This window comes from Mirounga angustirostris, unplaced genomic scaffold (assembly GCF_029215605.1).
Source record: "Mirounga angustirostris isolate CCGP_5_RB_7025 unplaced genomic scaffold, mMirAng1.0.hap1 SCAF_17, whole genome shotgun sequence".
NCBI lineage: Eukaryota > Metazoa > Chordata > Mammalia > Carnivora > Phocidae > Mirounga > Mirounga angustirostris.
In genome coordinates, this window is record NW_026991725.1 from 3,585,704 (window position 1) to 3,599,533 (window position 13,830).

Below are 13,830 nucleotides of genomic sequence, written 5' to 3' on the forward strand. Positions count from 1 at the left end.
CCTCTCCCTCTGCCGCTCCCCTTGCTCGTGCTCTCTCTTTCTCTCTCTCTGTGTCAAATAAATAAATAAAATCTTAAACAACAACAACAAAAAAAGTGGTTGCCATCTGGGTATTCTCTAAGACTGATGAATCACTGACCTCTACCTCAGAAACCAATAATACATTATATGTTAATTAACTGAATTTAAATAAAAAAAGTATTTAAAAATTTAAAAAATTAAAAATAAAAGTTATTTTTATGTAGGGTTTCAAACAGAAAAAATAGCATACACACACACCCATGCAATAAAACAGAACTCACACTCAAGAATATGTCACCCAGCTTACGAACTAGAATATTACAAGTATCTTCAAAGTTATCTATGTGTTCCTCCATGATTTCCTTTGCCTACCACACAGACGTAAACAATATTCTAAATTTAACGCTTATTTTCTCTTCCTTTTCCCCCCACATATGTATATGGCTCTAAGTAATATATTCTATGATGTGCTGTTGTTATCAGCTTTATATAAATAGTATCAGCTTCATTAAAAAAAAAAAGTGGTTGCCATAGTATCTGGCACATTAGAAAGTGTTTAACAAATTTAACCTCATGCAGGATTCCAGGTAGACAAGAGAGAAACAGATGCCAAATGTTAAAGAAAATGTGGCGAGGAAAAAATTAAAATTAAAAAGAAAGGTACTATGCCATTGTTTAATTTCATTATGTTCTGCAGCAGCTAAATCTAAGATACAATGGCATAGTAGAAAAATTAGTAAACCTTCACGCCTAGTTCTGTAATTAGCTGTGTGATCATGAGGGGTAATTTTTTTTTTTTTAAAGATTTTATTTATTTATTTGAGAGAGAATGAGATAGAGAGAGAGAGAGGATGAGAGGGGGGAGGGTCAGAGGGAGAAGCAGACTCCCTGCTGAGCAAGGAGCCCGATGCGGGACTCGATCCTGGGACTCCAGGATCATGACCTGAGCTGAAGGCAGTCGCTTAACCAACTGAGCCACCCAGGCGCCCTCATGAGGGGTAATTTATCCTTTTGAAGTTTCAGATTTCTTAACAGACCATGGGCAGGTTTGTGAGAATTTTAAAAACATAATGTATGTATAAGAAAGTGCTTGGAAATATGACAGAGCACTATATAAATATAAGGTGCAAGGCAAATCTATTGAAAATTATCAGATATTCCCCATTCTCAGTAGCCGAATTTCAAATAATTATAAAGTTATGAAACCACTTTGGTGTGAAGAGACTTTTTTTAAGTAGGCTCACTAGTAAGAATAATTAAACCAGGTGGCGCCTGGGTGGCTCAGTCATTAAGCGTCTGCCTTCGGCTCAGGTCATGATCCCAGAGTTCTGGGATCGAGCCCCGCATGGGGCTCCCTGGTCTGCGGGAAGCCTGCTTCTCCCTCTCCCACTCCCCCTGCTTGTGTTCTCTCTCTCGCTGTGTATCTCTCTCTGTCAAATAAATAAAATCTTAAAAAAAAAAAAAAGAATAATTAAACCATATAATCCAATATAAGACTCCTGAGTCATCTAAAAGCAGAAATGGGTTTAATCTACAACACAGCAATGAAGAGTTAATTCTTCATTGTGCTTTTTCCATGTAAATTTATCACAAAAACCTGAAATATATGTAAATCAAGAAACATCTTAAACATTTTCAGAAAAGAAGGGTTAAGATAAAATTATTTCTTCATACACAACTACTCTGCTCTGTCTCAGGACCTAGATACCAAAACTGATACTGAAATACTTATTTCACCAAATACATTTAATTCCCTCAGCCACCTTACCTGTTTCATTGCTTGCTTCTTAGCAGCTTCCCTCTGAAGGCTTTCACTCACGGAGGTCTGTAAAACATAAAAATGTTGTCTTTGTTTAAGCCAATTTAAAATTTCTTTTCCAGTATTCTGGTTGGCAATTAGTTCCTTACCTATACTAAAAACCAGAAAAGTATTATGAAAAAATATTATAATTAAAGAAACATTTTCAAGGTCTTTTACCAAAACCTTAGGAAACAAATGAATTTTATTATAAATCAAAAGCGGAGGCTGTAAGGTGTAAGAGAAAATAGAATGGTACGTGAAAAAAATGAGGTAACATGGCTTTTTTTTTTTTTTAAGATTTTTAAAATTTATTTATTTGAGAGAGAGAGTGAGAGAGAGAGAGAGCACAAGAGGGGGGAGCGGGAGAGGGAGAAGCAGACTCCCCGCCAAGCAGGGAGCCCGATGCAGGACTCGATCCAGGGACTCCAGGATCATGACCTGAGCCGAAGGCAGTCGCTTAATCAACTGAGCCACCCAGGCGCCCGGTAATATGGCTTTTTATTCCCAACTTCACCACTAAGGCACGCAATCTCTACGATTTCAATTATTCTGTGTGCACATGTGAACGTGAGTGAACATGCATGTATTAGGTGGGGGAGCACTGGTCCCTTCCAACACATTTAGTGGTATGATTCCCAGCAACAAAAAGCACATTTTTAAAAATATTCACCACTGAATATAGTATATCAAGTTCTTATTATATGCCTAAGGCTTAGGGGCAGCCAGAACTATCTGGGGTTATAATCATTCAATAAATATGTACTAAGGCATTGTTCTAGCTCCTGAAGATAGTGGGGAAAATAAGAACAGTCTCTATCCCTGAGAGATAAATGGTCTGAAAGGGAAGACTGAGATAATCATAATATAGATGTGATAAGCTATATAATAAAGAGATTTTTTTTTTTAAAAAAAGGGCTGTAGGAGCAAAGAATCAAGAAAGCCTTCCTAAAAGAGATACGACATTAGACCTGAATCAAAAAGAATTTAAGAAAAGGCAAGAGGTGTTTAGGAAGCAGTAACCATAAGGGCAAAAGTAAACATTTACAGCTAAGAAAAAATATATAATTAAACTACTTAAAAAAACGTTTTCTCTAAAAGTATAAGGTTTCGTAAATATACTAACCAACACTGAAATGTATACTTTAAAAGGGCAAATTTTATGTTACGTGAATTTTATCTTAGATGAATTTATCTTTTATTGAAAAATATAATCCTCATCCCTAGGACTATAGTTTTCTAGCCTATTGGCATTTGCTGCTTTTAGCTATACAGTATCAATTGGTGCTTCCTTTGTTTTCCACGGCAACCAAGAGAACATAAACCTAATTCCAGTTCCCTATGACCATGGAGACTCACAAAGGCCATACAAGTAATAGAATACACGGGGCGCCTGAGTGGCTCAGTTGGTTAAGCGACTGCCTTCAGCTCAGGTCATGATCCTGGAGTCCGGGGATCGAGTCCCGCATCAGGCTCCCTGCTCAGCAGGGAGTCTGCTTCTCCCTCTGACCCTCCCCCCTCTCATGTGCTCTCTGTCTCTATCTCATTCTCTCTCTCAAATAAATAAATAAAATCTTTAAAAAAAAAAAAACAAGTAATAGAATACATACTTAATAAATTAAAAGAAGTGGACAGGCAAGGAACTAAGGACATTTTAGGTGACAGTAAACTGACTACAACTAGAGAAAAAGATACTGATAACAAAAACAGCAGCAGCTAACATTAACTGAGCCAGGTGCTATGCTAAGTGTATTACTTGTATATTACATTAATTACTTGTTTAACACAAATTTCCCTGTTATGTGATACATTTGTACTCATTAGAATATCAATTTTAAACATTAAAATATTAACTATTCTAATAACCATCTCATGAATTCTTTCCAATCTATTTTTAATGTCTCAGTCTTTCTAATCAGTGTAAATTAAGTATTTCTTGATCATTGACTCAGTAATGTCTTAAGGACTAACTAGAAGAGTAAGTCTCCAAATACTAGACTTTTACTTCTTTTACTTGCTTTTATTATTTTTTTCCTATCTCTCCTCCAATCACAGTTCACCTGCTGTCACTTTCAAACTGGTTGCTTCAACCTAAACTATTGAACTTAGAAAAATAAAACACAAAGCTAGTACTTTTTAGACTCATATAATACAGAATAAGCAGACTGGGAAGGGCCTTTCCAATGTAAAGTGTATATACTGTGAGACATAAGAGGTTTTGTTTCCATGTTCATAGCCATTTTGAAGGATGATGTGTGTCTGTCTGCCCTTTGAAAAAATCAGTTATTACTTACAGGGTGATAACATAATGGAGGGAGTACAGTAATTTTACAAATTCTATTCATAGACTTGTATCCCTGGAATTCTAACAGCATCATCAGTGGATAAAGAGGTAGCTCTGAACCTAAGCTGAAAAAGTCAGGGAAGATTATCTCCTTTTGAAGCTCATTTGATTCTCAGTTTTCTAACTAAAAGAACTCTGACAATGACTTAATGTTTTCACTAAAATGCCAACAAACTGAAAATATTTGGGCACCTGGGTGGCTTAGTGGGTTAAGTGTCTGCCTTCAGCTCAGGTCATGATCCCATGGTCCTGGGACGGAGCCCCGCCTCGGGTTCCCTGCTCAGCGGGGGGCCTGCTTCTCACTCTCCCTCTGCTCCTCTCTCTTCTTGTGCTTGCTGTTATCTCTTGCACACACTCTCTCTCAAATAAATAAAATCTTAAAAAAAACTGAAAATATTTTAAGTTGAAATGCATTTAATACACCTAACCTACCCAACATCATAGCTTAGCCCAACCTACCTTAAAGGTGTTCAGAACACTCACATTAGCTACAGTTGGGCAAATCCACCTAACACAAAGCCTACTTTATAATATAGTGCTGAATATCTAATGTAATTTATTGAATACTGTACTGAAAGTGAGTAAAAGAATGGTTGTATGGGTAAATAGTTGTTAGTGTATGGATTGTTCACCCTCATGATCACATGGCTGACTACGAGTGAGCTGTGGTTCACTGCCAATGCCTTGCCTCATGACAAGAGTACTGCACTTCACTAGCCCATGAAAAGATCGGAATTCAAAATTTGAAGTACAATTTCTACTGAATGCGTAACACTTCCGCACCACTGTAAAGCTGAGAAATCCTAAATCAAAGTATTCTAGGTTGGGGACCATCTATGGTTTCTATAAAAAGGAAGGAGGAGAGCCTGGCTGGCTCAGTTGGTAGTGCTTGCAGCCTGTGACCTTGGGATCGTAAGTTAAAGCCCCAGATATCACAAAACACTTTAGGGCGCCTGGGTGGCTAGTTGGCTAAGCGACTGCCTTCGGCTCAGGTCATGATCCCAGGGTCCCGGGTTCGAGTCCCGCATCAGGCTCCCTGCTCCGCAGGGAGCCTGCTTCTCCCTCTCCCACTCCCCCTGCTTGTGTTCCCTCTCTTGCTGTGTCTCTCTCTGTCAAATAAATAAATAAATAATCTTTAAAAACAAACAAACAAAAAAAAAACCAAAACACTTTAGTTCTTGCCACAAAATATTCTAGTCTACAAATGGCCTAAGGAAAATAGCTGTTAAATAATATGATTAAGGATGAATGTAAGTGATCTAACCATACAATACAGTCATTAATTGATTAGTTTTAAAATTAGCAGGCATGCAATTATTCTAATTTTATGTTTGAAGACCAATTAGTTCACAGAATAGAAGAGAATATTCATTAATAGTGCCTTCTAATAAAACCACAAATTACCATTAGTTTTAAATGTAGGAAGATAAAAATTATTCCCCGTAAGGGCCTTTATCTTTTTTTTTTTTTTTAATGTGCGAGAGAGCAAGCTTCCGTGTAAGCAGGGAAGGGCAAAGGGAGGAGAGGGATAGAAAGAATCTCAAGATCTCAAGTAGGCTCCACACCCAGTGCGGAGCCCTACAAGGAACTTGAACTCACCACCCTGAGATCATGACCTGAGCCAAAACCAAGAGTCAGCCACTTTACTGACTGAGCCATCCAGGCGCCCTGGGCCTTTATCTTAAAGAAAAAAATAATTCAAGTTATAAACTGGCTCTTATGTAAACATTCCAACTGTCCTAAAAGTGTAAAAACTGCTATTGTACCACACCAATCTTTCAAAACAGGTTTTGTACCAAAAATCTCAGGGAAATAACCTTTTATAAAACCTGAAGTAGTAGTTCCTTGCAAATATTTCAACTTGATTCAACAAACATGTTCTGAGAGCCTACTACGTGTACAGCACTAAAAGTGGGAGAGGAGCCACATTTGATCAACATCTTAATTTTTTGTCTAATCTAAGAGTTGGTAGGTTTCTTTTAATTTCCAAATAAGAAATTAACATGAAAAAAAAGAGATAAAATGCCAGGTCCATTTTATAGATACTAATAATATATAATAATACCCTCTGCGCGCGTGCGCACACACACACACACACACACACACACGGTTATCAAGATAGGCACCATAAACTGCAGAATTAAGAAAAACACCGCGACTGGCTGTTCTTAGTCTTTACTACCTCCCCTAGTCGTTTGTTCTGTGTAGAGAATAAAAATTATTTAATCGGGTCCCTGGGTGGCTCAGTCAGTTAAGCAGCTGCCTTCGGCTCAGGTCATGATCCCAGAGTCCTGGGATTGAGCCCTGCATCGGGCTCCTTGCTCAGTGGAGAGCCTGCTTCTCCTCTCCCTCTGCCCCTCCCCCCACTTGTGCTCTCTCTCACTCTATACTCTGCCCAAATAAATAAAATCTAAAAAAAAAAAATTTATTTAATCGATCTAATGTTTCATTGGGATGCAGTCTGACAGAGATGATCTAATTAAAAGGGAAATGGTTTTTAAAACCTTCACAATTAGTTCAGATAAATGCAAGAGAAAACCACAATCAGTGCATTTCTTACATCACTACACATGTTTAGATGGGCTGACTCCTGGGCTTTGATAACTGCCAGAAAAGAACAGTTTTATATATATTACTACAGCCCCTTCACCAATACACAGAATACAGTTTAATGGCACTGGGAAAGAAATAAGATACTGGACCATTAATTTATATTATTGAATTACCTTTCTTCAGTCACACTTTTTACAGAATTAAACAAAAATTAAAAAAAATTAAGAATAAAAATTCAGAAAAGGTTTCTGAGTATTTTTTTTGCAGAAATCTCTTTTCCATAACTAATAAGTCACAGATTTTAAAAAATCACATATAGCCTTTATATGTGAAATAAGACATTTACCTATCCACTTATCCAAAACAGTTCTCAACTAAAGAAAAAACAGTTCAAGAATCAATCCTTCCTCAAATGGCTTATGGCTATAATTTTCAGTTGTGCTCTGAGAATTTAGAAATGAATACTTCCTGTTCTTTATTATTTTTTTTAACTTAGCAACAGATCATTTACTAAAGGTCCTACAACTCAGCAATCTCTATTATGAGCTTTGTCCACATTCACATGCTTCTTTTGTAAGTACAAAGCCTGTTTAAGAGTTGCAAAAAATACATAAAATTTTTATTATATATGCTAAGAAAAAATGGACATGGCTATCAACAGAAAATTTAGAAAAGAGAAAATATAAATGACCATTAACTATATGAAAAAATGTTCAATCTTACCAATAACTAAGGAGATGAAAATGAAAATATTAACTTTTATCATCAAATTCAGATTTTTAAAGTTGTGTCATCCAATATTGGCAAGGTAATGAGTAAATACATACTCCTACATTGTGAAAGTGTGAAATGGTTCCAACTTGGCAAACTGTATTAAAAGCCTGAAAAAATATCCAATTCTTTTGAACCAGTAATACCACTTTCAGGAGTTCACTGTATGGATATAAAAAAAAGATATACAAAAAGATTTAGGTGCTACTATATTTCACTGTATTATATAACAGAATATCCATTCACATTAGTGAAAAACTTGAAGCAACCTAACTTTCAACATCGTATCAGTTAAGTAAGCTGTATACCCTTCAACAGAGTTCTGCAGCCATTTAAAAATCTGTTTTCGGGGCACCTGGGTGGCTCAGTCAGTTAAGCGTCTGCCTTCGGCTCAGGTCATGATCCCAGGGTCCTAGGATCAAGCCCCACATCGGGCTCCCTGCTCAGTGGGGAGCCTGCTTCTCCCTCTCCCTCTGTGCTCTCTTTCTCAAATAAATAAAATCTTAAAAAAAAAAAATCTGTTTTCAACAACATTTAATGGTATGGGCAAACTTTAATGTTATACCCATGTTAGTCCATGTTCACTACTCAAGAAGTAAGCCCCCCTGCTAATAATCATCCCCTCTCATACTATGGCCACATTGCTCATGTCTTTTACCTTGATTAAAACCTTCCCATGAAGTCCTCTATAATCCCTGCATTCTCATCCTCTTTCATAAACCTTTATTTCCTTGACTGAAACTGCCTCTTTCCTAAAGATACCCTTTCTTCTGAGGCTGCTCATGGCTTACATACTTCACTTTAGGAAGACCCTGTGTCTCCTCCTGATTCTAGTGTCATACACTATGGGTAAAAGTAAAACCCCGACTCCTTTGAAGTTCATATCATATGACTACTACCTTTATCCCTTTTTACTCTTAATTTATGAATTCTTTATTACTATCTCTGACACCTGATCTGTTTTCCTCTCTGCTTTATATCATGCCATCATCATCACAGAAAATCCATACAACACACTGACCTGACCTTGTTTTCCTCAGGTCCAGTTATGATGGTTTCCTCTCCGTGTAGCCACCCTATCATTGGCACTCTTGTCATTATCTGCAACTGCCCCAGCTCTGAAACTGTAAATCTGGACAACCAACCCAACAACAACCACCACTTTTCTACCAAATTTCACTGTATAGAAGATGTACATTATTTCACATCCTTATATTGATGAAATCAGGACAAACTTTATAATCAGCAGGCATCATCTAACTGCTGTTGACCAAGAGATATTCTTAATAGTTGGTTCTACCTGCATGTGTGTAAATACTAAAACAGCATCAGCACCAAAACCTGCAGAATGAATATCAAGTGTTGGTGACATAGCATTTCTTAAAATTATGCAATTATGTAGAGATAATTTACTTTGGACTCCCACTTGGGATTACTACTTAATATGCCTAGTTCACTACCTCCAAACACCCTCCTTACGACCATTAAGCTCGATCTCAGAAAGAATGATAAATGTGGAAAAACACAGTCATCAGTGAGTCTGAGTGAAGAAGTCCAAAAGACTGATGATGACTCCCTCATATGCATTCCTTGGAAAATCTGAACAAAATCAGTGAGAACTTCCTATTATTAAGAAAAAAACAAACAAAAAACTCTGGATTTGAAAAAGTTTTAGGGATCCCTTAACTAATTATTTTTATTCATATTTTGCTGCTTTTTAATATAAGAGTAACCAAAGGTAAAAATTTATATCTTAAGACTAAAAGAACTTTCAATATTGTATTGTATAGTAAATATATAATTAGAATTCTAACTCATAGAACTATCATAGTTTAATTGGTAGTGTTTTCTTAATGATGCATAAAATAACAGTGCAATTTACAATGTTTCAGATTTTTTTAAATAAGATTTTATTTATTTATTTAACAGAGAGAGACACAGTGAGAGAGGGAACACAAGCAGGGGGAGTGGGAGAGGGAGAATCAGGCTCCCCACTGAGCAGGGAGCCCGATGCGGGGCTCGATCCCAGGACCCTGGGATCATGACCTGAGCCAAAGGCAGATGCTTAACGACTGAGCCACCCAGGTGCCCCAATGTGTCAGATTTCAATAAAATACATAGCTCTCTTGCTCATTTATTTCCACTTTATCTTTTCTTTGATCTTATGGATGCCACTAATCCCTTGATTTTTCTATTTTTTTATTAGCATCTTTACAGTAGTGAATCTTCAACTACTCTTGCCAATAATTAAACTCCCATTGCCCATCTTTTGCACCTATTTGATAAATATGAGTCCTGAATCCATGCAACTACCTCTGTCTATAGTAAGGCAGCTAAGCACTCCTGGAAAATATTATTTCTTAGCTTCCAACTGTAATTGGGTCCTAACTGTATTTACCAAACATCCTCTGTTACTAATCAAGTCTCTCTTTTTTCTCTACCAACTATATTCAGGCCTCCTCTCTTTGTAAACCTCCTATACCCTGTCAACTTTCCCTATATATGACATTACCACTACCTTTAAAAATTATTATGAAAAATTATGTACAAAAAGGGTACAAAAAATAACGTAGTACCTGTGAATTCATTACCCAGCCTAAGAAATGGAACATTATCAGTAGAGATGAAGTCACTGTATATCCTTCCCTAAATCTCATCTCCCATCCTTTCCATCCTAAATTTTTATATAGTCTCCTTGCTTTTTGTTAGTTTTGCTACGTATGTATTGAAGGAGTTCAGGACATGGCCACCCCAAAATATGCTCCTTTGGCAAATACTGATTATTTTGAACTGAAGAAACTTGAAAATTGCCACGTGAAAGGTGCCTTCCCTGTACCAGAAGGAAGAAACTGCATTTTTTTTTTTTTTAAAGATTTTATTTATTTATTTGACAGAGCAAGAGAGCACAAGCAGGAGGAGCAGGAGAGGGAGAAGCAGACTCCCCACTGAGCAGGGAGCCTGACACGGGGCTCAATCCCAGAACCCTGGGATCACAACCTGAGCTGAAGGCAGACACTCAACCATCTGAGCCACCCAGGCGCCGCTTTTCTGTATTTTCTAAATGGTCTAAAAGAATATGCATTTTTTACATAACCAGGAGGTTACTATAACTTATTAAGTAACCAGAAATTATTCTAATTTATTAAGTAACAAAAGCAACTTTAAGATCCTACTCAGAACTGAAAGTTAATTATGCTTAGTATCTTGACCAGCTGTGGAATATAAAGTGCAACCTGCCTTTGTGTGGTCAAAGTTTCTAATTCTACACCTTCAGTCAGTTAGTACTTAGTGTTAATAGGTCACTCCATGCCAACCTTCAAAGAACGAAACAAACTGAACTAATACCTTTATTTAACTAAAGAACAATTAATACCAACCTAACAGCATTTATTCATTCACTTAAGTATTTACTGAGCATATGCCATGTGTAAGGCACTATTCAGGGTATTGGTCAAAAAACAATAAACAAAAACCTCTGCCCTCAATGAACTTATAAGGGAACAAAAACAGACAAGTAAAATATATGTCAGATGTATCGCACTCTATGCAAAAAAACAAATAAAGGTACAGAGACTAAGGAGAAGACTGAATTTAAAATAAGACATTCAAGGAAGGTCTCAATAAGAAGGTGTCATTTGAATCAAGACGGGTAAACAGTTAAGAAAACAAGTCACAATGAGATCTGGAGAACAGTTTTTCAGGCACAGAGAATAGGCAAGGGCATGGCTAACATCTCCAAGGAAGTGGACATGGATCAGAGTGAATGGAGAAACTTACTACAGGTATTAATAATTCAGAGGAGGTTAATAATAATTTCAGTGTGTTCTTTTTTTTTTTTTTTAATTTTATTTATTTAATCATTAGAGACAGAGAGAGAGAGGCAGAGGGAGAAGCAGGCTCCCAAGGAGCAGAGAGCCTGATGCGGGACTCGATCCCAGGACCCTGAGATCATGACCTGAGCTGAAGGCAGACGCTTAACCATCTGAGCCACCCAGGAGCCCAATTTCAGTGTGTTCTTAAACACAACCTTGCCTAATGCGAAATTAACAAATTTGCAGATTAAGTGGAAGTTTTCATCTATCAAATTTTATATGAAAAAAGATTATTTTTAATTAATTTTATTTCAAGTGCAAAGACAGTTTTAATAAAAATCAACTTGGTGACAGTGGAAAAAAAAGTTGGGGTAATCATGGTCTGAGAGAGTCAAAGAAGTATCTATGGAGAAGGACAATCTAAGCTAAATTTAGAAAGAACGGTAACAGGGAAAAAAGGTTGTATTATATACAGGAAACTCAATAAAAAAATAGGGGCGCCTGGGTTGATCAGCTGGTTCAACGTCTGACTCTTGATTTCAGCTCGGGTGGTAGTCTCGGGGTCATGGGATCAAGCCCCACATAGGGCTTGTACTCAACACGGAGTCTGCTGGAAATTCTGTCTCTCCCTATCTCTAAATAAATGAATGAGGTCTTAAAAAAGAAATACAATGACATAAACATGGCAAGAAAGAATGATGAGATCAGTATGATCAAAGCAAATGACTTCTGTATGGGTGCTAAGAACTAAAATTGGGGGACGCCCAGGTGGCTTAGTTGTTAAGCGTCTGCCTTCAGTTCTGGTCATGATCCCAGGGTCCTGGGATCAAGCTCCGCTCATCGGGCTCCCTCCTCAGAGGGAAGCCTGCTTCCCTCTCTTCCACTCCCTCTGCTTGTGTTCTGTCTCTCGCTGTGTCTCTGTCAAACAAACAAACAAACAAATAAATAAATAAATAAAATCTTTAAAAAAAAAACCCAACTAAAATTGGACTCAGACTATACATTATGAAAAACAGAAACCCTAAATGTGATGCAAAGACAAAAAAGAATTAACTTTTTTAAACTTAATGAAAAAGTCATTTAGAAAAATGATCTGGAATCAATGTAATATGGATAACAGGGAATTAGACTAGGGGCACTGAGGTTGTAAGACTACCGCACGGGCGCCTGGGTGGCTCAGTTGGTTAAGTGACTGCCTTCGGCTCAGGTCATGATCCTGGAGTCCCGGGATCGAGTCCCGCATCGGGCTCCCTGCTCGGCAGGGAGTCTGCTTCTCTCTCTGAACCTCCCTCCTCTCATGCTCTCTATCTCATTCTCTCTCTCAAATAAATAAATAAATAAATAAATAATCTTTGGGGCACCTGGGTGGCTCAGTCGTTAAGCGTCCGCCTTCGGCTCAGGTCCTGATCCCAGGACGCTGGGATCGAGCCCCACATCCGGCTCCCTGCTCTGCGGGGAAGCCTGCTTCTTCCTCTCCTACTCCCCCTGCTTGTGTTCCCTCTCTCGCTATGTCTCTGTCAAATAAATAAATAAAATATTAAAAAAAAAAAAAAAAAGACTACCGCACATGGGAATGGATAAACGGGATAAACTAGACGATGCTCTAAAAGAAAGAGAACTTGGAAGTAGATGGACAGAAGGAATGCAGAAAATAGGACCAAACATGGTATTAAAGTTTCTAAGCTAGGAGACTGCAGAAATAGTGATCATTGGTAGAATCATACACGTATGTTCTGCAGAGATCATTTCATCCAGAGCTGTGTTTTTAGAATGATTACAAATTGAACAAAAAATCATACTCCTTATCCAAAAGATACGAATGTACATTTTTGAAATCTTATGACAATAGTTCCCCATTGAGAACTCAATTAGATCTCATATATAGAACATGATCCTCATAATTTTACCTCCTTAAAATACTTTATCACATCATAAGTGGAGAACTTTCTGATTTATTCTACATTTTTCTCTAATATCTAAACATTTAGGTTTTGAAGAATAGGCAAAGAACCTAAAAATGTATTCATCTGAAACAATTCGTTAGGAAGGCAAGTTTTAAATCCATGGAAATATGATGGACTATTTAATAAAATGATGTGGAAACAACTGTCTGCCTTTGGAAAGAAATATTAAAACTGATTTCTTACCTTACCTCATTCCTTTTAACAAACACCAAAATACATTCCAGGCATTATTAAACATTTAAATGTAAACACAAGTTGCAGAACTTGAAAGAATAAAATGTTTTATTAAAAGGTCAAATGACAATATAGCCATACAAAGGACTTAGAGCAATTAGGACTCTCATGTATCAGCAGTAGAAATGTAAAATGGTGCACCAAATTTGGAAAGGAATTTAGCAGTTTCTTAAAGAGGCAAACATACACCTACCATGCGACCCAGCCATTCCATGCCTAAGTATGCATCCAAGAAAAATGAAAGTATAGGTCCAATACAAAGATTTGTATACAAATGTTCACAGCCAGTTTACTTTTAACAGCCCAAAACTGGAAACAATCCAAATAATCAAC

The 13,830-nt window shown here is 37.2% G+C and overlaps 1 protein-coding gene and 1 non-coding gene across 10 annotated transcripts in view; one reads left to right on the plus strand and one right to left on the minus strand.

Moving 5' to 3' along the window:
• Nucleotides 1-13,830, minus strand: part of NSRP1 (nuclear speckle splicing regulatory protein 1) — a 56,008-nt gene that overhangs the window by 10,391 nt on the left and 31,787 nt on the right. For 6 of the 9 annotated variants that reach the window (XM_064583167.1, XM_064583168.1, XM_045889546.3 and 3 more), the window contains one exon: nt 1,790-1,846. In XM_064583167.1, coding sequence (XP_064439237.1) covers nt 1,790-1,846 — 57 coding nt within the window. Of the gene's footprint in view, nt 1-1,789; nt 1,847-5,762; nt 5,844-13,830 lie in introns of all 9 variants that reach the window. The other 3 variants (XM_054510977.2, XM_054510976.2, XM_064583169.1) reach the window with 1 other exon arrangement.
• On the plus strand, nt 9,047-9,141 carry LOC123854802 (small nucleolar RNA SNORD116). The gene has a single exon (XR_006793361.1). It is a non-coding gene; the product is annotated as a small nucleolar RNA SNORD116 (small nucleolar RNA).